Consider the following 25907-nt stretch of genomic DNA (forward strand, 5'->3'; position numbering starts at 1 on the left):
TAACTAGATCATCCCAGCCAAAGCTTTGTCTGGGCAGGTTTTGAAAGCCTTCAAGGATGGAGCTTCTACCACCTCTCTGGGTAACTTGTTCCAGTGTTTTACTACCATCCTAGTGAGAAAATTCTTCCTAATATCTAACCTAAATGCCATTAGCTGTCTTGTCAACAAGTGTACACTGGTGGTTCAGATTCAGGTTACTGTCCACTGTAACTGCCAGGTCCTTTTCTGCAGAGCTGCTGCCCTGCTAGTCAGCCCCAATTTGTACCACCATGTAGGATTGTTCTGTCTAAAGTGCAGGACTTTGCACTTGTCCTTATTGAACCTCATAGATTTCTTACGGTCCAATCCTCTAGTTTCTCAATGGTACTCTGAATCCAAGCCCTGCCCTCCAGCATATCTACTACTCCCCCCAGCTTGGTGTCATCTGCAAGCTTGCTGAAGGTGCACACTATGCCATATTCCAGGTCATTGATGAAGATTGAACAAAACCGAGCCCAGGCCTAATCCCCGGGGCACTGCACTTGAGACCTGTCGCAAACTAGACATTGAGCCATTTACTACTACCCACCAAGACTGATGATACAGTCAATTTTATCCACCTTACAGTCTGCTCATCAAACCCATACTGCCTTAGCTTGCCTGTGAGAATGCGGTGGGAGGCTGTATCAAAAGCCTTGCTAAAAAAATCAAGGTATTAAACCACATACAGTGGTTTCCCCACATTCACAGAGCCAGTCATCTCATCCTACAAGGCAATCAGGTTGGTCAGGCATGACTTGCCCTTGCCAAATCCATGCTGACTGTTCCTAATCACTTTCTTTTCCTCCAAGTGCTTAGAAATGGATTCCTTGAGGATCTGCTCCATGATTTTTCCAGTGACTGGGGCATGGCTGATTGGTCTGTAATTCCCTGGATCTTCCTTTTTTCATTTCTTAAATAGGGGCACTATATTTCCCCTTTTCCAATCATCCAGGACCTCTCCCAATCACCAGGCACTTTCAAAGATGATGGCTAGTAGCTCTGCAATCACATCAGCCAACTCCCTCAGCACCCTAAAGTGTACCCCATCTAGTCCTATGGACTTATATATGTCAAGCTTTTCTAAATAGTCCCTAGCCTGTTCTTTTGCCACACCGTGTAGGAATCCATTTTTATTTGGCATTTTTCCTTGTGGATTGCAAAAAAGGCAACTCTGGCTCTGAAAGGGCAGGCTGTGCAGAAGCATGAGCAATATCCAAATAACAATAGAAATGAGTTTTATTTTGTAAAAAGTTATAAAATGAATATTGTACAAAAATAAAGTCTGTAGAGAACTTTGGTTGATTAACACAAATGATTGAGACGTAAACTGTAGGTGAAGTAAAAGCCTCCAGAGAAGAAGCATACTCCTGTTTTCAGTAACTTATTAAAAAAAAAAAAAAAAAAAAATCACAAACTTTACCCTTTTGTGTTGTAAGTATAATGATTTTGCCACCATTACAGCCGTTTTACTATCCATGTAAAAAGATGCTTACGACAAGCTGTCAGCAATCAATGAAGCACCACTGCAAGCGATAACATGCCTTGGATTTTCCATGTTGAAAGCTAGGCTAAACCTAACCAGAAGTGCTGCTGAGTGTTGATTTTACACACAGCCCAGATTTTACTATGCCAGTTACAGCAGTCAAAGCATCATCATCCCTTTCTAGATCAGACCTTGATCTAGTACACTGAAACACATGCTTAATGACTACAGTGAGATTACTCTAAGTGGTGTGGTTTGCTGGAGTAAACTTCTCCAGCAGCTGACAGCATGTCGTGGACTACCACAGCCACTCCATGATGAAGGAATATGGCTGTGCCCACATACCATCTTCCACATGATTATGTCTTCAGTGAAGAAATAAATGTAGGAATAAATTGACCTTTAATCAACACTGTGGGTTTTTTCCTGAGAATTCTGGGTACTTTTTCCTCATGGGCTGGGACCCCTCTCGTTGTCCATTCCAGGGGAACAGACTATACAGGGAGTACCACTGCTGGGGTTACATTTGAGATTCAGATCTCATTGTTCAGAAGAGTCTTTGGATGTTGTTTCTGTAGGAGTTGATACTTCACTTCAGTTGTCAATTACATCAAATGTAATTACTGCTGTTCTTTAATAAATAATCCTCCAGCATCATAACTTGTACTAAGGGGATTTAATATATGGTCATTAGCACACATCCTCCTTCAATATAAAGTAGTATAAAAAAAAATGTTTTTACTATGATAAAATACTGTGATGTTTCAAAAAATTATAAAAAGCTTTGCTTATTTAGCAAAATTGTTTACCTTGAGAGTATATTAAATCCAGGACTAGCTAATGAAAGTGGTTTAACCTTTTCTATATGGAAATATGGAAGGAAGAGCTTAAAATAAATATAACATGAAATTAAAAAGATAAAATGTGATTAATCTCCATTTGTCAATCATAGCTATATAAAGGTTGGCTGGCAAAAGAGTGCAAGAGAAACTCCATAACTATAAATATTAATATAAATTAGTTTGCTTAACAAGTTGCTAATTGTGGCCCAGAGTCTGCAACCTTTGTATGTGTAAAGTGTTACTAATGCAGGCAAGTATTAAAATGTAGTTACTTGCAAAAGAGTTTTTAATAAGAAAGGCTGCAGACTTTGGATATTTTGAGATTTTAAATCAGTATTTTGGTTTGGTTTGGTTTTTTTAAAGGTAAAGTAAGTGATTTTTTTGCTTTCAAGTTAACTGTTAATACTTCTAAAAGCATGGACCCTTGTCCCCATTGTTGTCTCTTTGTATCTTGTGAACACATTCCACTTTGGCACCTTTGCAAAGAAACTTTAATAAATAAGTAAAGGAAACTCATTACTAAACTGTAATAAATAACAATAACTTAAATTTCAATAAATATCTTCTGTATATTTATGTCTCTGAATGGATGCATTGCATCAAGTAGTCTTTGCTCACTCACAATGACCAAATAGAAAATGTAATTATGCAAGTGACATTAGTCCTTTGTAAACCAAAAGAAAAACAGTTTGCATTTGTAGGCAACCTTGATATTTCTCTTACTTTGCTAGGAGTAAGTACTTAAAAACACAACTTGTTCTCATAAATGAGCACAGAGGAGCTAAATCCAATGCTGGGCTGTTTTGAAGAAATGATGGAAACGACCTGACCCCCGCCCCCCCCCCCGAAGAAGAAAAAAAAAACAACAAAAAACCAACCTTTAAGTGAGACTGTGTTGATTTACCATGGTGAACTTTTAGCTAATTAATTTTGACACTTGCCTGATTTATCTTACATATATAATGAAAATTTAATCTTACACATTTGGGGGTAACCCCTTAGCTAATAATCTCTCTCACCGTAAGTGTTGCCTTATATTTTTATTGAGATTAGTTGCAAAACCTAAGAACAAAACATGATATTTAGTAGGGCTATGCAAAGCTTTGGTCGCTGATTCTATTTGGAGGAGATTCAGCAGCCGAATCTCTGAATTGGAAGCCTCCAAATAGATTCAATGATTCAGCCATAGACACAGCTTCATATATTTTTTCTATGTACCTCAATATACCAGGTGCAGCTTATGAATGCTGAGATGGTGGGGCAGATACAGTGTCCCACAGGAGCACAGAGGGTCCCCCGAGCACTTAGCGGCAGACCCAGAAGTGGACCAGAAGTACTTCCAGTTCACTTCTGGGTCTATTGTGGAGCATGCAGGGGACCCCCCCAGCTCAGTGAGCGAGAGTGATCCCCCCTGTGCTCCCATGGGATGCTCCATTCCCCCACCATCAGCATTCACACACTGTACCTGGTACCTAGAGGCATGTAGAAAGAAAAAAAAATTATGTATATAAATATAAAAATATATATAAAAAAAAGCTGTGTCTATGACTGAATTGCTGATTCTCTGAATCAGAGTTGAGTCTTCAGATTTGGCCAGATTGAATTGGGATAGTGATCTGAATCAGCAAATCAAGTAACTGTCCCCCAAGTTGGGCCAAATCCAAATGGAATACCACCTGCTTTGCACACCCCTAATATTTAGTAGGTTGTGTTTTTAAGCACGTTCCTAACTGATCCTAATCGTGATGATAGTGAAAGCAATCCTCAATCCATCCATTCTGGAACTCCACCCCTGAGCTTTGCTTTTTATTTGCTTTCCTGTAGGAATTTGAAGCCCCCATTTTTGTATCTAGTCCAGCTCTCTATGCCAGATTTTGCCCTACCAGGCTCCCATGACAACTGTTCTGCATTCTTGGTCCTCTTTTCTCCATTCTGAACAGACATTTCCCTGGGAACCTTGGTCCCTTTCTCTGCATTGTAGTAGGAATGCAACATTGTAAGTCTCCACAAAAATGTCAAACGCATCCACATTTTTTAGCGGAATGTTGTTTCAGTATATGGTACACCAGTTTATCATCCAAAAAGGAAAGGTCATCGTCAAAGGCAGTGGGTCTGCAGCAAGCTTGCCTCACTTTGTCAGTGACCAGCTTTTTCTTCCTTGTTAAATTTTTTACAATTTGGTCATATGTAGTCTCAGCTGCTTCACAAGATCCACTGCAGTACCGGAAAATCAGCTCTTCTTTGGTTTCGTATCCCAAATCCAAGTCAGTCACATTTAAATGGATTTCTGTTAAGACACATCCTCGATTTTTGCCCTTTTGACCTTTCCGTCCTTTTCTGTGGGAATTCTCCGTGTTTACTGCTGCATTTTGCCGATTTCTTTCCCGTCTAGAAAAAATTGGAGTTTGTCTGTCTGGTGACCTCCTTAGTCTTTTTATAGTGGCTTGAATAAAGTCCACTACATCATCAAATTGATCTGGATAATCCTCTGGCATATTAGCTGTTTGAAAAAGTGAGAGAGAGAGAAAGAATATTTTATCAAATAGAAATTGTGATTTTTGTTTCTCCTAGACATTTTAATCAAAGTAGATCCACTAAAAGTTTGTCAGCATTGTTACTCAGCAAACATTTCAAGTTACAGAGAAACTATTCTTGTGTATTTCAGAAAATCCACAAAGCATGTTCAAAAACAGAGAAAAAAAGTTTGATACAATATAGAAGTTAGCAAATAGATGGACACTTTTTAAGAGAAGAGTGATATGGGCTCTTCCTGGCTTAGTATGGCTAGGGAGAACCCCTTGGCTATCACTAAATTAGAGTGGTTAACAATTTGTTCACAGTAATTAAAAGATATCTACTGATAGGGTTTCAGGGTATGTTCCTGGAAAGCTAGCAGTGGTTAAGATGAGCTTAAGCCTGGTTTGTTGATTGAGTTCCTGTTTCTGTAGTAGTGCCTACTGGTCAGGCTGTTGGGAAAGCTCCTTGAAAATTCTGACAGAATAATTGAGTCAGAAGATGCCCATTTGACTAAATTAAATTGTTTTAATGAGGAGTATCGATGTCTCAAAAATTTTCACAAGAAGTCATGAAAACATTTTCTTTTGATATAGTAGAATGATTTACTTTAATTTGTTACACATTTAAATTAAAATAATATTGTATAAAATGATAGTCAAAATGAAAAGTTTTGACCTTATACAAGTGAAACATTTAAATCTTTCATTTCTACCTTTTATTAAAAAAAGTAAATTCTGGTCTTTCAACTTTGCATCACAAATTAGAATGAAACTAAATTTCACAATGTTGAAATATCCCACAGGTTAGGTCATTCAATCAGAGTCCAGGACAACTAAATTCAATACTCTTTTAGAGAACAGAGCCATGTACAAGGTGAATGCCATAAACACAAGCCCTGCGCCCCTAGTTGTTTTCTATATCTGGTCATGGGCATAATCCATGGACATGAGTATGCCTACAAGACTGGACTGCACTGGTGAGAGAAGTGTTTTTCCACCAAGTTTGAGAATCTCACTCTCAGACCTCGGAGAAACTCATTTGCTATATAGACTGGCATCAAAACTCAGGTGGCTTTGCAGATGACCAACATAAAATTTAGGTACATTGGGGGCCTATGCACCCAGAATTGGCAGAGGTTTTGAGTGCATCAGTGGGGTCTAAAATGGCAGTCTTAATCAGCTCACTAACTTTCAGGATCTGGGTTCCACTTCTTAAAAAACAAACATTGATCTATCCATCTTTCACTGCCCACCATATTATCACCTTGGCCTAATGCTTGGGCAAAGTCTGCTCGTGGATCAACAACAACTGGCTGAAGCGGAGCCAAAATAAGGCAGAAGCAATGCTTGTGGAAAGAGAAATCATTTTAAAACGTTTGCAACTATGAGACAGTCCTTGTACACACCTCTGGTTGGCCAGTTAAGTCCAGAGCTTAGGACTACTCTTGGATTCCTCACTGATGCCAACCTCTCCAAAATCATATGCTAGTAAAGTTTTCTGCCATCGTGAGTTGACTATGGACTTTGTCCCACCCTGGCACATAGTAGCTTAGGATTATCACAAATCTGTCACCAGGATTTGTCACTTCTTAGCTCATTTAAAAAAAAGACACATGCCAACCAACTCAGAAAACTAAGTTGTTAACAAATCTGGGGACTGATATTTTTGAAAGATGCAATACAGGTGGCTCTACATCAAACTATTTAAAAACACCGAGGGAAGGTAAAAAGAACTGCAAGGGACCAGTGTGGGTTTACATGGATCTTTTCAGCCATTTGAAAAAAATCAAAGATGATGTATGGAAGGGCAGGGTGTCATTAATGAATACAAAACAAACATATAGGGACAAAACTAACAAACAAACAAACCAGGAGAGCAAAGGCAAAAGATAGACACCTTGGCACGAGATTAAGAACAACATGTAGAACAGGCTCCACAAGTACCTTTGACAGAAACTGTGTCTACTGCTCAGTGGAGAAAGTGAATTACTGAATGGAAAAAAAATCAAAGACCAGATGACTGGTGGAATTAATATAAAAACAGAGAAGAAAGGGCTACAGATAATGATGAGTAAAATAATAATAAAACAAAGATGTCAAAGAACTTTTGACAAATTTGAATGCATTTTTGCAAGCACAGTCTGATGCAATTTATTTGAGCATGCTGAAGGAACTCTGAAGAAGTCTTAGAGCTACTGACAATAATATTTTCAAACTCATTCATGACAGAAGTTTTCTTCTCTTTAAAAATGGGAAAGGGAAGACCCAGGAAATAGTAACTTTCCAGGTCAGGCTGATTAGCTTACCATAGCAAACTATAAACTATTTGATCTTTAAAACTCTGGAGGATGATGTTATGATCACTAGCAGCCAATGTGGATTTGTTAAGAATAAATCATGCCAAACCAATTTGAATTTCTCTCTCCGACAAGAAAATTGCTTTGGTGGATAAGGGGAATGTGGAAGACTTGAGTAAAGCCTTGAATACAGTCCCACATTCCTTTTTCATAAGCAAGCTTTAGAAATCTGGGCTATATACAATGAATGTTAGGTAGATAAATAATCGGTTGAGTCAACACAATCAAAGGGTACCTGTTAAAAGGCAGGGTTTGAATTGTTTTGACTCTTGGGGGGGACGGGGGCCTGCAAAAAAAAATTGGGCTGCCCATCATAACGTCCTAATAAAAACTGAAGATCACTCCCAGGTTGATTTTCAATTCTTACAGGAGGGAGGGGCTCTTGTCTCTTACAGGGGGCTCAGTCCCCCAAGCTCCCCAATAATTCAAACCCTGGTTAAAAGGTTCCTGTAGGGGTCGGTGTATGCTATTGTTTGACACTGGTATTCGTAACTTGGGTTCAGAGATAGAAAGTGTACTGATCAAATTTTCAGGTGAAAAATATCAGAAGAGTTTGTAAGACATCTTAATGCATAGGATTAAAATTCAGAGGGTGAGTGATAAATGTGAGAGCAGTAATAGCTAATGTTTGATTTAATAATGAAAAGGTTGAAATTGTAGTACATAGGAAAGAAAATAGCAGCACAAATACAGATGGGAAATAATAGGCTTAGGCAGTAGCATGGGCAAAAAGGATTTGGGGGTCATGGCTGATTCCACTCAACATGTCAGGTATGTGAGGCTGATGTAGGAAGCCCTAGGCAGAGGTTGAATTAACAGCAGCACTGAATGAAAGACATGGAAAATAAAAGTACCACTCTACTTGACATGTTAGGCCTCACTGGGAACAGTGTCCAGTTTGGGGCAATGGACTTTAAGAGGGAGGAAGAGAAACTGGAAAGATGATCTGAAGACAAGTGGACAAGGAAGATACAAGGGACAAACCCAAGCCATAGGAAGACAGGATGCAGAAGCTATATGCTGTATGTTTAGTTTGGAGAAAAAGAAATTAAGGCAGGACATGACAGCAGTTTTGAAGGGCTGCCATAAAGAAAACAAGTAATGGTTCTCCCTGCAATAGAGGAGAAGAGACAAGACAATGGGTTTAAGCTTCAGCAAAGCAGGTTTAGACCAAATCTAACTGTGAGAACAGTAGGACTTTGTAACAAGCTGCCTAGAGAAGCCGGGGAATCTCCTCAATTGGAGGTTTCAAGACAAGGCTGGACAGGTGGTCTGAGGTGGCTTAGGAAAAGTCTGCCCTACATCTGTGCAGGGACTGGATTAAATGACCCAACTCTACAATAATATTCCTGGACATGAAGCCCTTAGCACTTATAAAACTCCAACTAGTACAGAATGCTGTGGCACACTCCTCAGCAATTCTGGCTACCATCAGCACATCAAATCTGTCTTCAACTCTGTGCTAGGTTTCCATGACAGCAACGTAAAATTCAGTCTTTGACCTGCATCCCAGGCAATTTAATATACCACCTAAAGCTCCAAGAGGAAGACTGGTCAACAACTTTACTTCTTTGGTAGTACAGAACGGTTTACAACAAGGATATAATTTGTTGGCTGATATGAGACTTAGAATGAACTCCTTCAGGAGCTAACTACTAGCATAATCTTTACTATTGTTCTTCCAATGCAAGGCACATATGAGCACCATTGCCTACACAAGTATGTAGTGCTGTAGGGTAGCATGCGCATGGATGTATGTGTGCACATACAGTATAAACATTCCAGGACAACCCCTGCTCTGCGCATATTTGTCTGTCTGGAGACAGACTAAGGACAAATATATGTCCTCACTTAACACACTATTGAAAAGAATTCATATACAGAAACAGAAGCATGGCACATGAACCTATATGGAACAGAATTGTACTTAAAAAGCCTGAGTAAGAGGACTGTACATGGGAGAGTAATGCAGGAAATCAGGGCTACATCCTGTTTTGCCTACCAGCATTTACTGATCCTACTCCACCTAGCTCAAGTCCCTGGGGGGCTGGGGGTGGGGGAAATGGTTAATGCTCCTGTTTTTGTCCATCTTAGCCTTAAGACTGGAGTCACAAAGTGGTGAGGAGGAGGACCTACCTATGATTGTATTAGCTGGTTTTCAAGGGCTTGAGCACAGTGGAATAAGGTTACACTTAAGTAGACAAAAGCCTACTAGGTGGAATACAGTCTCGGCCAGTGTCTTCAAAATCCTCCCAGCCAGCATGCAGGCCAGCCTTCCAAATGACTGGTTTGCAGTCTATGTAGAGAAGAGATCATTAACCCCACAGGAGATTGTGCAAGAGGACAGGGGAATTGGAATTGCAGTTCAACAAGGAGAAATGCAAAGTGCTGCATCTAGGGAGGAAAAATGTCCAGCACACCTACAGCCTAGGAAATGACCTGCTGGGTGGCACGGAAGTGGAAAGGGATCTTGGAGTCCTAGTGGACTCCAAGATGAACATGAGTCGGCAGTGTGACGAAAACCATCAGAAAAGCCAATGGCACTTTATCGTGCATCAGCAGATGCATGACAAATAGGTCCAAGGAGGTGATACTTCCTCTCTATCGGGCGCTGGTCAGACCGCAGCTGGAGTACTGCGTGCAATTCTGGGCGCCGCACTTCACGAAGGATGCGGATAATCTGGAGAGGGTCCAGAGAAGGGCCACTCATATGGTTAAGGGCCTGTAGGCCAAGCCCTACGAGGAGAGACTAGAGAAACTGGACCTTTTCAGCCTCCGCAAGAGAAGGTTGAGAGGCGACCTGGTGGCTGCCTATAAGTTCATCAGGGGGCACAGAAGGGAATTGGTGAGTATTTATTCACCAAGGCCCCCCTGGGGGTTACAAGAAATAATGGCCACAAGCTAGAAGAGAGCAGATTTAGATTGGATATTAGGAGGAACTTCTTCACAGTTCGAGTGGCCAAGGTCTGGAATGGGCTCCCAAGGGAGATGGTGCTCTCCCCTACCCTGGGGGTCTTCAAGCGAAGGCTAGATGTGTATCTAGCTGGGGTAATGTAGGCCCAGCACTCTTTCCTGCTTATGCAGGGGGTCAGACTCGATGATCTATTGAGGTCCCTTCCGACCCTAGCATCTATGAATCTATGAACAGCCATTGCCAGTGCCATAGGTTAAAAAAAATGACATCAAAATCTTGAGACAGACCTAAAATTCTGAGATTATTTAATTTTCACATTATGTTTTAGACTTTGGAACGCCCCAGGGGAAACCCCTGTGCACATATGGGTGCATCCGCCCCCCCTTGGTGAACAACTTACTCTGAAAAAACAATAATATACATGAACACGTACACAGGCATGGGTTAACATGCCCTCCTTTCTTTTACAGTCGACTGTTGAGAAGGACTTTTCCTATCTCTCCCAGAGTAAGGAGCCCCTCTACCCTCCTCTGCTTCTGGGGAAATCATAGAAAATTAGGGTTGGAAAGGACCTCAGGAGATTATCTAGTTCAGTCTCCTGCTCAAAGGGGGACTATTCCCAACTATATCAGTGTCTTCCTCCTGAGAACCACCTCCAGCCCTGCTCTCTTCATCCAGGTATAGCTCCTGACTTTTGGGCTCCAGGACAGAGTGCAATTTCAGCCTCTTCCCACCAATCAGTTCAGTCCCTGGCCCTGCTCTCCACCTACCACTAGACATATCATAGCCCCTCCCCCAGTAAAAAGTCTAGCAACAGTGGACTTCAGAGTGATTAGGCAAAAGTCAGCTTGCTCGAGTTGAGGGAGGAGCTCCTAATCCACTTGTTAACCTCCTCAACTTCACTTCAGTCTTTTCAATGCAGTATTAGGAGAGTGAGCGAAAGAGGCAGGAAGCACCTGCTGCTTTGAACTGCCCCAGCCTCTGCTGATGGCAGCAAGAACTGCAATCCAAATATTGTAGTGGGCTATCAACAATGGCATCTAGTGGCTGCAACCAAAACTACAGAATCTCTTCTAGCTCAGCCATGATTCCTGTGATGTGAGGCATTTCTTGGGAGATGAAAGTGAGAAAAGAAAGAGGATGAAACCTTGTGGTACTCACGAAGATCCTACAGAAGTTGGTAACTTTGGATTGTGGCTGGGTTTTGACTCAGTGGTGCAGCACCCTCAATCTTGGATGTGTACAAATGAACCAGGCCCCCCAAACTATTCAGGTTATGATTTTTAAAGCCAAAGAAACCTACAAACATGCATTTGTGTATTGGGTACTTATTTGCTGTACAAGCATCTCCTAAAAACTCAAAAGCAGTATATGGTTTTGGAACTACTTATTTGACCCAGGATTTATTTATTTTTCTTTCAAATAAGACATCAAAAAAATGAAACATGAAAGCTGGGGCTTTACATTATACATCATCTTATCATGACACTTACAGAATTCAAGCAGTTAGCCACATTTCTGGCTATACACTCCCCCAGTTAGCTAACAATAGATCCCATTCATTGACTTATGTAGAGAGCCACCACACAGTTCTCCTCCATGGCACGCAAATGATCATAATTTTCCTCTATGTAAATTCTCCACTGCAGTCCCCCATGATCTGCCTTTGTATTTCCAATTTATTAAAGATATCAGGCATCAGAGATGGGCCTTAGCCCTGGACTTTTTTTTTTTTTTGAAGTATGTTAATAAAGTAAGTCCAAAAGTTTTCAGATATCACAATCCAATATTACCATACTTTCAAGAGGACAAAAAAAGTAAGCAGTCTCATCTCTTCTAATGGAAAGCTACCAGAATGACCCAAGCATTAAATTTAGGTTTTATAAAAGATAATCTTTTAATGCTGTGCCCAACAGATTAAAAATAAATACATGAATCAATCAATCCCATCTGCAGTGGCAGAAACTTGGACAAGCGCATTAAAACAAGAAACCTGAAGTGGAAAGTTAACCAGAAACAGACTTCCACAGGAGCAGACGCAAATACTTCTGAAAATTCAGTCTCCTATTTACATAGGTAGTAGATTCAGGAGCCTAACTCAGGACCTCACTTCTTAAAATCCTATCATGTTTTTTGAAGAAGAGCTGAAGTTGCACACATTGCAAAATACTTATTTATAAAAGGTGTTTTGTCCATAAAATTAACTTCGAGTCTTGAAAAAATGTATTTCTATTTTATGAAATGAATGTAGAAAGTAATAGTTTTGTATACTGATCTATAAAGTATTACTTTTAAGCATGCAATTTCTGTCATTAACCAATGTTTTTCATATTGCTTTTGATATGGTAAAAACAAAAACTAGGTGAGATATATTGCCAATGACAAAAACAAGATTATTTTTGCTTTGTGTTCTAAGTTTTGTGTTTGTTTAATATAGGGTCTGTGGGGTTATGAAACCAATGTCAAGCTGTGATGCCTAATCAAAATAATCAGGGCAGTGTTTCATTTAAAGGTGTCTTTCAGACTAGAGATGGATTTAATATGCAAGATTCAGAACTCAAAATTGTGACCCTAATGATCAAGAGAGATACCAATTCACCTCTTATCGAAAGCTATTTGCAAAATTCAGATCCAGATCTAGATTCGCATTGAATGCTCAGTGTTCAAAATTTGGCTTAAGATTTTAACACATGCCTCTCTACTTGATATTATTTCTACATTTTCTCACTCCTTTCACAGTTGTCAAGATTTTTCCCCCTCTCTCATTAGTCAGTATTCTCCTTCTACAAATTTTAAATGGAAAAACTAAAAAACAAACAAACAAAAAATCTGCTGCTCAAAGAAAACCCTGGCATGATGCTGCTGATGTTTGTATTACAGGAGCCCATTGGGGCATTAGTCACAGACTAGAAACCCTTTGTAGCATCTTCTGTATTGCAGACTGTATAGTACATCTCAATTTTGGATTAGTCAGCATGTGGAAGTGTAAACTCACTAGCATTTTAATCATTTTGTTGCATGTGTTTGAAAGTAGAAGGACATAAGCTCCGAGGGGATGTAATACTTTTTTAGAAATATTTTTACTAATAGGCCTGTTAAACAGAAATTAGAATCAGATCCCTCAGAACAGAAGCTTGCATATTGTGTAGGCTTTCAACTAAACTGTGACAAAAGCAAACAAACAAAAAACCCCAAACAAACAACCCCCAACAATTAACATAATTTGTCTTAAACAATTAAAACAACACCCTTCTGAAGATTAACTTTGCTTGCATGCGTTGCATGAAAATGTGCAAGTACAAGAGTGAAACAGGAACCCATCAGTTGTGTTCTTTAGGAAATGTTACATGAAAGATACCAAGGTCAGCTCATCGTTAAATGATTAATCCTGTTCTAGTACATTAACTTATTCTAATTCATTAACTTGCCAGCTCACAAAGAAACACTAAGTTCTCTTCTCCACTTCAGAATTCCCAGAGATGCTCACACCGTCACTGGTGTCACATGCTCCTGATGAAGGTGAAGTGTTAAATAACTTGATACAGCCAGTTCATTTCCATAAAAGTTAAGATACAGTGAACTAGTACTAGGAAAAAAAACCCAAAAACCAACCTATCAAATTAGAATAGGTTCAGTACTTTTTCCTGTTGCAGTTTCAGACATTTTTCATTTGTAGATTGGTAAATAAGCAGTAGTAGTGAGAAAGTCAAGTTCTGTCAGTTTTCATCAAAAGGAGGAAATAGAGAAGCAACAGAAAAAGTGCACTTGCTCCAAGCTCTGGCTTGTCAGGGGCAGGGTGGAGAAGGAGGGGCATGAAGCATGCTCAAGCCATTTGGAGTGAAGTAAATGAAACTCCCTTCAGGTGAGAATTCTGTAGGAACTGGGTTGTCAGCTGCTCCCCTAGCCCTCCAACCAGATGCATCGGTTCTGCAAGCTGAATTCATTCAACATTCCCGTTGATTTCAGCAAGAGCGTGGCTAGGTCATGGGGGGGGGGGGGGGAAGGAGGGGCAGCCTCTTTTGATATCTATACCACATTCCCCAGGTATATCTGGCAAGGGATGCTACTGAGCATGCCCCACCCACCTGCTCCCACTCCCAGTCTGAAAACATGCCCATGAAGCTGGTCCCTCACAGCTGCTTTCATGTGTGCTCAAGACAGCTCTCAAAGGTCTTATTTTATGCATTGCAGGCCTGAGTCTGATCCATGACTAATGTGTTAGCACGCACATTAGTCAGGATAAAAAAAAACAAAAAAACAAAAAAAACAAAAAAAACCTGTATTAATACACTTTTTACACTATTACAATAATGGTTCATGGTAGTAAAACAAATGCCCAATCTTGTATTGCAGGGCATTCTATACTCCAGTTGGTGAGGCTCACAGAGCATGTGCTGGGGATTTACAGAGGAGAGTCTGGTCAAGAGAAAGTTTTTTCCCCAGATGGTAAATTGTATTACAATATGCCAAACACATTCCTAATATAAATTTTTCCAGGAAAGTAATTGCTGTTATTGCCAAAAACCTGTTTTGTGATGGTGGATGGTGAGTTGAGATGATCCAGACATCTATGATTGGGAAGCCATACGGTATATCCCATTTTTGAATTGGAGAGGATAATGCCACAAGAAGGTCTCTCTACCGGGTGTGTACTGGGTCTACAAAAGAATGAGCATCTCTCCTGTGCTGTAGTTCTGTCCAGCTCCAGTAAATCAAGCACTTATGTTTAAATGTTTGTTTATCTTTATGTCCATCCCTATTCAACACCACATTTAAACGTTTGCTTAAGGCCCACTGAGACTTAAGTTACCAACTTAAATGCTTAAACATGTGCTTAGCTAAAGTACATACATCCCTGTTCAGCAGAACATGTCAAACATGTAAAAGTACCATGTTGAACTGGGGCCCTATCTGCTTTTTAAAACTCTTTGCAAAACTGAAACAGTTTTAAATCTTTTTTCCCCCCTTAACCTTAAAAAACACACCAATTCTCTCTGCAATATGTACAGTATTTTATGCCTTAATGCTTTGTTTCCACCCGTCTCAAGTGGTCTATTTTACTTCTATTTTCCCCTCTTCTGTTTATAAATAGGAAATGGTCTTCATGATGCAATTTTCCCTTTATTCTCCTTACCATATGTTAGTTTATCATGAGATCTGTTCTAGTTCTGTTATATCCTTCAGGTGTCAAAGATTAACCAATATTGTCACTACTGCACACATTGAAGCCTGCTTTCTACTTAGATGTCTGATAATTTTGAAGATTTTAAGACTTCAATATTATTATTATTATTATTGAGTGGCATGTAGATGTACCAGAATTATGAGACTTGTAGACAACACTGAAGTCTATTAAAACAGAAAATAATGATTTCTGCTGAAGCTATTTCAGTCAGTCAACAGCATTAGTGGAGACCAGGATCATTCAAAATATTTTAAAACATTATCAATTTGGGGATCAAGTCACAAAACTCCCTCCTCTCTCACCCCCTGATTTTTTTCATGATCATTGCAATAGGGGAATTCCTGTAATTTCTCCTGCTTATCCTTTAAAAATACAAAAATTAAAAGAAAAATATATCCTTACATTTATTTCCCCATTAAGGATATGGCCATTTGAAAGTACTTTAAAGTGCCCTTCCTAGAAACATATATTGGGTGCCTACCATACTTCAGGAGATGATAATGTTCTAAATATGTATATACAGGTTCAATAAAACAGCATACAAAACACACTTTCTGATCCAAAAAAAAAAAAAAAAAAATTTAAAAGAGTTGACAATGTGCTTGCTTCTATATACCACAAAAATACCATCCTTGCTCCGAAAAGCTTGTGTTTTAGTATTATATACACTGTCTGTACTCCATCTAAACAACGATATTACTTCTTAGAAAAAGTCATTCAAGGAAAAAACAAAACAAACAACCCCCCCCAAAAACAAACAAACCAAAAAACCCAACCCAAACCCTGAAATCAAAAATCACAACAATCACATTATACCTCAGAGACAATAAACATATTTCCCTTCCTTTCAGAGAGAAAAATCCTACATTTTTTCCCTTTAGGTTTGAATTTATTTGTTTTAGAAGACACACTGCTAGACCTGACCAAGGGTCAAGGGACAAGTTGTATATTATGGCAGTCTACCTTGGGATGTTATGATCCCATTTATACTACAATTACAGCCATATTATCAGGGGAGTACATCAAGAACACGGTGAACAGCTGTTCACCGGGGCACCCCTGGGGAAGACCAGGAGCAATGCATACAAACTCCTGGAAGGCCACTTCAGGCTCAATTCCAGGAAAAAAAACTCCTTCACAGAGTGTCCACACTGTGGAATAAACTCCCTCCAGTGGTGGTACAGTCACCTACCCCGGAAATCTTTAAAAGGAGACTGGACAGTCACCTCACTGGGGTCACTTGACCCTAGTGGTTTTTTGCTGTTTAGTGCAGTGGGACAGGACCCGATGATCTACAAAGGTCCCTTCCAGTCCCTAAGGATCTATAAATATTAGAGCACCCAGTTATAAAACATGTGGCAGGAGTTGCAGATATAGTTAGTGTGGTTTGGCCTGTTGCCTCATCTGCACTGTAACTCTTCCCCAATTGCATATGCAGTTATTCATACTTTTCTTTGTAAAATGTGGTCTGTGTTCATTCTGTTTGCAAGTAGCCATAAAAGATAATTATGTGCTGTCCTCACTAGCCAGCGATAGTACAAACAAAACCTTCTAATCTTTAGCATGTCTCCCTAACTAACTATTCCTGGAACACAAGGCTTCCCCAAAGGCTCAGCTACCTACATCAGGAAGTAGTGGTCTGTGTTAACATGCATTGCATTTATTGGAGGTTGCAGACAGACAACAATCCCGTGTATACTTGAATCAGATAGTTGAAACTTGCAACCGCTGCCGTCAGCTACCATCTGACACTGCTCTGCACTGGAGAGGTCATTACAGAGTGCGTGGCCATGCTGAGAGGTCAAGATCTTGTTCATAAGGGATACTTTCAGGCCATGAGCATGGTGCCACAGTATAGGGTAATCTCCAAGCAGCTTGTATAGAAGGTTATACAAGGAAGAAGTCAAAAGAAAGGGAAGTACTAGAAGAATGATGCAAGTAAGTGAGCTGAAGATTTCATCTGCATATCTAGCCACAGCTGTATGAAGTGGCCCATCTTCTAGGAGTTGGACTAGAATTCCACAGCTAAGCTAACCACCAGACCTCATCCAAAACTGAACGGTCACCTCTCTAAATACAAATCCATGGGAAGAACTTAGGAATTGTGCAGGCAAGCAGCAACTGTTTGACCCATTAGGCACTGAAATTAGCTCTCACTCATCCTGGCCAAAATGCACGGCCAGAGTGGGATGGACACCTTCCTTCCTTCTTACCCTTTTTCCTATCAGGTATCCAAACAGCAATGAGACATGGGAAACAACTAACAGTTTGTACAGACTAGGCCCAAGTGATTAATATTGCTGCTACCTGTCTCCTACACTTGCTGGGGAGAGAATGGCTCATAAGGAATAACATTTTTAAAGGCATGAGTTGATTTTCTAAAAATAGTTCAAGGCCTCATTTGTCAGCCCCAGAAGAGTGGAGCACGGATGTCTCCTCCACCCAGCACTGCCAACTTCTGTCACTGTTGTAAATCTACTAGAACAGCTTTATTCTTAACACTTTTTCTTCCTGTAGAACTGGCGCTGCTGTAAGTCAGCATGAAGGTGATTGACACAACTGCAAGCAAAGCAGATCTGAGGTCCTGGGGTATCTCCCAATGCACAAGTGCCTTCTTCACCCTTTGTCGTAGAGGGTAAGAGCACAGCATCCTAAAACCTCAGCAGCCTCTGCCAGAAGAAAACACGAGGGAGATGTTTTTGGCCAACTTCCCTCTGATAAAGGTTTAGAAAATGATAGGTAGGTGTCATTTAGGGAATAGCAGGAAGCTCGGCTTGGAAGGAGAAGCTGGCACAGTAAAGAGTTCACTAGGAAGAAAAAATGAGAAGGAGAGGAGAGAAGAGAGACCAGATAAGGCAGCTTGTGCAGTGTGGGAAAGGGGCAGTCCCAGGGAATACCTGCAGCGAGGGAGACCTCACATCTCGTGGTCTTCCAGGATCCACGGCTTATCCTAGTGCAGAGCTGAAGTCCAGCTGTGCTATAAACTTCTTTATCCAGCAGTATTCCTGACCACAGGTGGACAGCATATACTCCAGGCAAGAGGCAGGTAAGCACCAGTTCAGACCATGAGCTGCTCCTCTCCAAAAGAGGGCAACCTTAACCTTCATTCATTTCATCCCGGTCCGTAAAGGGAAGGGAAGGGACCCCTGTAAGATTCATTTGCCTGTTTTACCCCAGCTTACTGAGCTCTACCAACTCCTCCTACTTTAAAATGCAACCCGACAGCAGCCCTGCTCCCTGGAAAGTGCTTTAGCTGCTGTTGTTAGGGACCTAGTATTAGGCAGGCATTATTGAGGGTAAGCTGTTTTACTCTGAGCCGGTCTACAGACAAGCTTACGCCGACTGCGCCAAGTCAGTTTCTTAAACCCTGTGCGGTATTTCCCCGCCTGCCCGCGGGCAGAAGCCCTGCCTCGACACCTCCGCTGCACCAGGCGGGCAGCAGCGCAGGAGGCCCCGGCGAGGCGAGGCGCGGCGCGGCGCGGGCAGAGAGAGGCCCCCGGGCCGGGGCGCGCGCACGGACAGCGACGGCGGCGGCGGCGGCGGCTACGAAGGGGAACGGTTCTTACAGTGGCTTTGCCCGGCATGGGGAGGCGGCAGGGCGTGATCGTCTTCAGGCCCCTCTAGCACTGAACGGGGCCCCTCGGGAGGCGTCTTACCGGCGGGCAGCGGCGAGGCGGAGACGGCGCTGAGCAGGAGCACGCAGACGGCCGCCACATCCCATAGCTTCATCTTCGAGTCCCTCGCGGCGCGGGCCCCTGCCGGACGAGGCGCCACGTTAGCTGCTCCGCCGAGCCCCGGCGCCCGCGGGTCCCAGCCCGGTCGCCCGCCCCGGCCCCGCCCCGCCCCGCCCGGCCCCGCCCGACACTTGTCGCCGGAGCCGCCCGTCCCGCCGCTTACCTCGGAGCTGGCCTCGGCGGCCCCGCGCTGGACATGAACTGGGCGGCGCAGGCGCCGGGCCGCAGGGGCATAGGGGGCGGCCGCGGCCGGGCCCCGGCTCAGCAGCCGCCCGGCCGCGAGACCCGGCCGAGACGCCGCCCGCGCAGCGCGCACAGACCCCCCAGCGGCCGCCGCGGGGGCCCGGGCCGAGGCATCGCCCAGCCCCGCGCACTCGGGCCGGGACCGGGGGTCACGTCGGGGACTTAGATCCAAGCGGGACGCGCCGCGGCATCCACCCGCGCCCGGGCACACGCTCGCCCGCGCCGTCCCACGCGAGCCGCCTGCCGGGGGCCGCCGCGGCGCGGCCGCTTTATAGCGCTCCTCGGGCGTGACGCGCCGCCGCTGCCGCCTCTGATTCGCCCGCGGCCCCGGCCCCGAATAGCTCCTGGCTGAAGTCAGAGCCCGCGCGGAGCCGGGGGTGCTCCGCGCCGCCGCCCGGGCCCCTCGAGGGCGCGGGGCTGCCCAACCCGCGCGTCCCGGGAGCGGGGCCCTGCCCGAGGCGGGAGCGCCTCTCCGAACCGCCCCCGCAGCCGTCCTCCCGAGTACTTCCTACACCACTGCGGCTGGGTGGGCAGTAAGGCTCCGCAGCGCGGACCGAGCCCGAGCTGCCACGGGGAAAGCAGGCAGCCCTGCGGAAACCCCCCCGGTTGTAGGACGCTGGGGAAGAGGCTCAGGCCCCGCTGCTCACGAAGGCAACTCCCCCGCAGTCCCTTCTGGCCAAGGGGCGAAGTTCCTTCCTGAGCCCAGCTCTGGGGATCTGCCGGACCCGAGCAGACAGGTAAGGAGCCTCTGGCTTTGGTCCCAATAGGAGCATGGGCTCCCCATGGTCAAAGTCCCCAGCTTTGGCTGTCCCATCACCCAATGCCTGCAGGAAGGCTTAGAAACACCCTGATACATAGCAGAAAGCATAACCATTTTCAGTTTACAGCCCTGCTCCTTAAATCTATATGACTCACCCAGGTGTCCCGACATAGGAAGCGCTCAAGGTGTTGGTGCCGCAGCGTGAAAGAAAACAGCGCCTGGAAATGGGGTCGAGGACAGGGCAGGAGCCCACACCTAGCAAACCAGGGTCTTCTAGGAAAAGTCACAGGGCAGCCGAGCAGACCTCCCTGGGAACATGGGGCGAAAGGAACAGCGGGCTGCAGGTGTCCCACCCTTTGGATAAGGACAGACCTAGCTTCATCTCTCTGCAGGTGGGTTAACAGGTCTTCCTTGCACAATTGGTTGGTTAATGCTGCAGTAAAGTACTTTGCCACACCTGCAGAGTAATTATGGCATACTGCGCAATTAACCTATTAATTGAGTTTGGACCCCACACCTTCAAAGTAATGATAATGCTATAAAAGTGATTACCCAGCTATAGGAAGAGCTAACCAGTATGTAACAACTCTATGGCTGACTTCTGTCCAGGTTTAATTTGAACGTATAGCAGGGCCCTAAACTGAGGCTGCAGAAACCTTTAGCACAGTGAATACCCAGTAGCTCAATCCATCAGGGAAAATTACTGTCAAGTAATTGGATTATTTTTAACCCTTTCCTCATGAAGCAATAGAGACAACCCCCTTCAAGACAAATCATAACACCTCCCTTCCTGAGACCATTTGTATTTAGCTGGTTTTATTTTTTCCTTAGTGCAGTTGCAGCTGGTTAAGGAATTGCTCCCTAAGCTTTGCTGGTAAAATTGATGACGCAGGAGATGAGAGCCCCATTTCATTTGATGCCTGTTAAAAAGAGCGAGAGAAAGCAGTGTGTTCCAAGTGGAGCGGGACAGATCAGATTGATAGACATCGTCAAGCCCCTAAGAGGATATTACCAACAATGGGAGATAATCAGCTCTGGAAAATCCCTTAGTGGTACTCCAGGATCGTGTATAATGGAGCCTTGGTTCTGTGCTATGAAGCGGCAGTGAAGGAAGCAACAAAAGCTGCTTTAGAAAATTGAAAAGGAACGCTGTCATTAAATGGAGTGCAGTGGGCTCCAAGGAGAGTTTTCTGTAAGAAACACCACCAGGCCCACAGTCAGACAGGGAGACAAACCAGCCCCTGGCAGAACAAATGGCAGGAATGTATATTGAGAGCGACTTCCCTAACCAACACATAATAGCAGGGAAAGTGGGGAAAAAACTTGGAAATTTAGAGTATTACCAACTCAGAAAGGCAGGACTCATTCTGCTTTCAGTAAGTGTGGATTTGCCTGTGACTGAAAGTATGGGTAGGAAGAGACTGTTATAAGGGAACTGGAGAACAATAGCTTTCTTGTATACCTCTTTTCCACTACTTAGCTGTAATAATATATCTGGGGAAAGTGATCAATTTGTTCCTTTTCTGGTCATTGAACACTGGACCTTAATGTTTCAGCATCATCTTCTACCATATGGTTCCTATTGCAAGAAATGTGACATTTTTCTCGGAAAATAGTATCCACGGGCTCCTTTGTTTTGTCTTTGAATTAACTGTTTTTGTTTTCTCCCATGTTTAGGCCCATGGCTGGAGATGCTAGCACAGTTCTGGTAATAATAATACGATTGATTGAGCACCCCTGGCGAGGGGAGGGGAGGGGAGGGCAGAAGTTTGGAATCGCTGCATATCCCTGGCTGGTGAAGAGGATCGCCCCAGTGAAAACTGATAATACCTGCCTGCGGCAGGAATGTAGTCTGCACATATCACATAATCTGCAGGAAATATACTTCAGATATTTACAATATTTTATTGGGACTATTTTTATACTCCACACATATAATGCCTAGGGGTAAAAATCCTGGTTCCACTGAAGTCAATGACAGAACTTCCATTGACTTCACTAGGGTTAGGATTTTTAATCCTTGTGCTGTAGTTACCCTGAAGCTCACTGCATGAGATTCTCAGGGAAAGAAAAGTACAGTTAAGGCAAAAATGCATCTACAATAAAACAATTTTCTTGCATCTAAATATCACCATGAAGTTATAGTTAGATATCAGTAGGATCAAACACTAAGATTTACAGTGACATTGCAGGCTGGAAATCCTCTTTCATTTCTAGCTCTGCAGAAGAGTGAGCTTTTAGTGAGATATTACATGTTTCATAGATCTGTACTTTCATAGATGTTATGTCCATTTTGTTAATTTAGTCTACTCTCATACAAGACACAGGCTGAGGAATAATATGCAGTAATTCCTGGAGATTTAGTCCTGCATCAGTCCAGGACTAGAATATTTCCTGTTAGGTTTTTTGTTTGTTTTGTTTTGTAATTAGGGAATAGTGGCTGTAAGAAATGAGGGAAAGATTGATGCAAAAAAGTACAGGTGAAGTTCTCACAATTGTCAGTGTACCATGTGGTTTCACTATTGACTATATATCCCATGCATATATGATACACACGATCAGGTTGTGTTAATTTTTCTGTACTGTGAGATCTCTAACTTCCATTTTTATGAGGCAGGAGCCAGTATAGAAGCTACCCTTTTCCTAGGGCACAACTGAGAAAATCTTAGGAGGCAATTGCATGGCTTTCCCCATTTCCTTATTGACTGTTTTTTCTGCATAGGGGAATAATTTGGGGAAATTATGTATTTACAGTATTTCCAATAAAAAGATATTTGCTGTTTTAACAAGATCATGAAAATGCACTGAATGTTTAAAAAAAAAAAGATTTTCATGCATGAGAATGACTTTTAGAACCACTAACTTGAAAGTAAGTTCTACTTTACCCATCTGTCCTATGACCTTATAAATTTGACTCCTGTGTATATCCTGATACTGATGCCTGCTTATACTTCTTCCACAGGCACCTTTTGCATATTCTCTCATGCTGCCTTTTATAAACAGAAAAGCCAAATCCACAAAATCCTGGACCCCCCTCTTTCAAGTACAATGCATACAACAAATTGCCACTCAATAATAGCTAGATAAATAGGGAATTGTGAGTGTGCATCATTATAGCTAATCAGTAGTCACACTCACAATTACCTCATCTATCTGTTATGCCATGTTTTTGAAAGTTGAAGTGGTGTGGCTTGACAAGTTCACATTTTAAAAAGGCAAACTTTTGGAAAAAATATGAAAAAATTCCCCATTTTTAACTATCTTTAATTCCTTTGGGGTATATACTGTCATCCGTCATATGTTTCACATTTTTGTAGCGTGCCAAACACAGTGGAGTTTCAATCTGATTGAGACCTCTGGTTGGTACAAATATTGATTATTCTATTTTAGTTCTTTTACAGTACAGTAGTGAAATCTGACTTGTTCGACTGCCCTATCTGAGAGTCCAAGAGGCTCCATCTGCTGTCAGTAAGCACTCCACTAAGAATGGAGGGAAGAAAGGCTGCTAATTTAATACAATTACTGATTTTTTTTCTTGGTGTTTAATAAATTCAAAGTATGTGAAGATACATAACAGTGTGCTGAAGGTACATCAGTCCATCAGATCCACAAGGACAACTTGCTAGATCTAAAAGGGCCAAATGGTCATGTTTGTCTCATGCCAGGATAACAGATGTTACCCTGGTGAGGCTGGTGAATGGAATAGATTGCTATCATAAGGATTTTTTAAAATTCAGTTAAATTTGTGGTATTATTTAGCTTATCCATGAATGATTTTCATAGTTCTTCTCTGGAGGTGTTTAAGATTAGTGATGACAGAGGTGGCCAGCCTACACAAGTGGCACTAGCAGCCTCTGTGTGCAGCATGTGGCAGATCAGGGAGGAGACAGAACAATAGATTGGGCAGGGAGCAGAAGGTAGGACAGTATACTTGGCAGGTAGCACAGGGTAGGGAGCAGAAAGCAGAGCAGTAGCTTGGGCAGGAGAACAGGATTGGAGTGGCACTCAGGGAGTGCGTGAGGCTAATTTGTGGCACTTTTCATAGTTTCATAGTTTCTAGGGTCGGAAGGGACCTGAGCAGATCATCAAGTCCGACCCCCAGCCATGGCAGGAAAGAGTGCTGGGGTCAAACGACCCCGGCAAGGTGTTCATCTAACCTCCTCTTAAAGATCCCCAGGGTAGGAGCCAGCACCACTTCTCTTGGAAGTTGGTTCCAGATCCTAGCTGCCCTGACCGTGAAGTAGCGCCTCCTGATGTCTAGCCTAAATCTACCTTCTGCCAGCTTGTGACCATTATTCCTGGTCACTCCTGGGAGTGCTCGGGGGAACAGGGACTTCCCCAGTGCCTGCTGGTCCCCCCTGACTAGTTTGTAACAGGCCACTAGATCCCCCCTCAGCCTTCTCTTGTGGAGGCTGAACAGGTTGAGGTCCTGTATCCTCTCCTCGTAGTACCTGCCCTGCTGCCCTTTGATCATGCGGGTGGCCCTCCTCTGGACCCTCTCCATGCTGTCCATATCCCTCTTGAAGTGCGGCGCCCAGAACTGGACGCAATACTTCAGCCGCGGCCTGACCAGTGCCGCATAGAGGGGACTGAATTAGGCAAACATCTAGTGGAGATGATTTAGGCCTTGACGCTCTGTAAGTGTGGACCCCATGAACCAATATGTCCCTGCTGTACATTTCTATGTTATGAATCAAGCCCTTCACAAATATTTGTCAGATTAAAAACACGCACACACACAAATTGTGTGGTGCGTCCAGCTTCAGCAACTCTGAAATTATAAATATGCTGAGATATACTTCAAATGCATTTTCAGCTAAAGAAATTAGCGTATGATTAAACTGGTAACATTCCACAAGAACAGTTTTCTCATTCTATAGGAACAACAGATAAGCTACTCAGAAATAATGTTCGGATGAATAACTCTATTAGAGATTTTTTTTTTTTATTTCAGACTGCTCATTACCATAGCTGTTCCACTTGGTTAGAGATGAATTTGTACAATGCAGATTTAACACAGAATTATCTGACTAATTTATTCTTGAAATATGTTAACTCTTACAGTAAATTCTGAAAGACGTACATAAGTATTCTATTTAAAATATTTTTCTTTTTTTTTTCCAGGTGAAGATGTTGCAGTACTGGGCAGCTAGAATGAAAGTTTCCAAAGTACTAAGCAGTAAAAGAATGAAATGGTATATTTAGAGTCTACTGTAATAGACACCTGATAAATGCATCTGTTTACATAAAAAGAAACAAGATTCTCAAAGTGAGGTATCTTTTATTGGACAAACTTACATAGTTTTGAGATGAGCTTTTCAGGTTTTGAGTGACCTTCTTCAGGTCTGGAAAAGAAGCAATCACTGTGCAAGAACAGTTACTTTACTTTATCCTAATCAGATTAATAAATGTCATAGATTTCATAGACATTTGGGCTGGAAGGGACGCTGGAAGATCATCGAGTCCAGCCCCTGCCCCAGGGGCAGGAAGTCAGCAGGGATCATAGGATCCCAGCAAGATAAGCATCCAAAATGTGTCTTGAAGGCATTCAAAGTGGGTACTTGAACCACCTCTGGCAGCAGTCTATGCCAGACCTTGGGGGCTTGGACAGTGAAGAAATTCTTTCTTATGTCCAGCCTGAATCGGTCATGGTGCAGTTTGTGACCATTCAACCTTGTCATCCCTTGAGGGGCTCTGGTGAACAGACATTCCCCCAGATCCTGATAAGCATCCCTGATAAACTTATAGGTGGCCACCAGATCACCCCTGAGCCTGCACTTTTCCATTAGCCCCATTGCTCTCAGCCTCTCATTGTAAGGTCTGTTTTCCTGACCTCTGACCATGCACGTGAC

The 25907-nt window shown here is 42.8% G+C and overlaps 2 protein-coding genes across 7 annotated transcripts; one reads left to right on the forward strand and one right to left on the reverse strand.

The window, feature by feature from the left end:
- Positions 1–1245: 1245 nt before the first annotated feature.
- Positions 1246–19700, reverse strand: GDNF (glial cell derived neurotrophic factor). 6 transcript variants are annotated; one of them, XM_090037965.1, is made up of 3 exons: positions 19216–19435; positions 18885–19073; positions 1246–4846 (listed from the first exon to the last, which is right to left on the reverse strand). In XM_090037965.1, the coding sequence occupies exons 2-3, from the start codon at positions 19045–19047 to the stop codon at positions 4362–4364; spliced, it is 648 nt and encodes a 215-aa protein (XP_089894091.1). In that variant the 5' UTR covers positions 19048–19073; positions 19216–19435; the 3' UTR covers positions 1246–4361. The 6 variants fall into 6 exon arrangements, with proteins under 6 accessions (XP_089894091.1, XP_089894088.1, XP_089894087.1 ...); XM_090037962.1 differs by having other exon boundaries at positions 18975–19073; positions 19216–19349; XM_090037961.1 differs by having other exon boundaries at positions 18975–19700.
- LOC149868095 (uncharacterized) lies at positions 19249–25324 on the forward strand. The gene is made up of 5 exons (XM_090037228.1): positions 19249–19443; positions 19637–20032; positions 20215–20447; positions 21733–21763; positions 25180–25324. Exons 1-5 carry the CDS (start codon positions 19249–19251, stop codon positions 25258–25260), a joined length of 936 nt encoding a protein of 311 aa, XP_089893354.1. The 3' UTR covers positions 25261–25324.
- Positions 25325–25907: the final 583 nt, after the last annotated feature.

This window comes from Crocodylus siamensis, chromosome 3, assembly GCF_052110815.1.
Source record: "Crocodylus siamensis isolate JL-2025a chromosome 3, ASM5211081v1, whole genome shotgun sequence".
In the NCBI taxonomy this organism is placed as follows: Eukaryota; Metazoa; Chordata; order Crocodylia; family Crocodylidae; genus Crocodylus; species Crocodylus siamensis.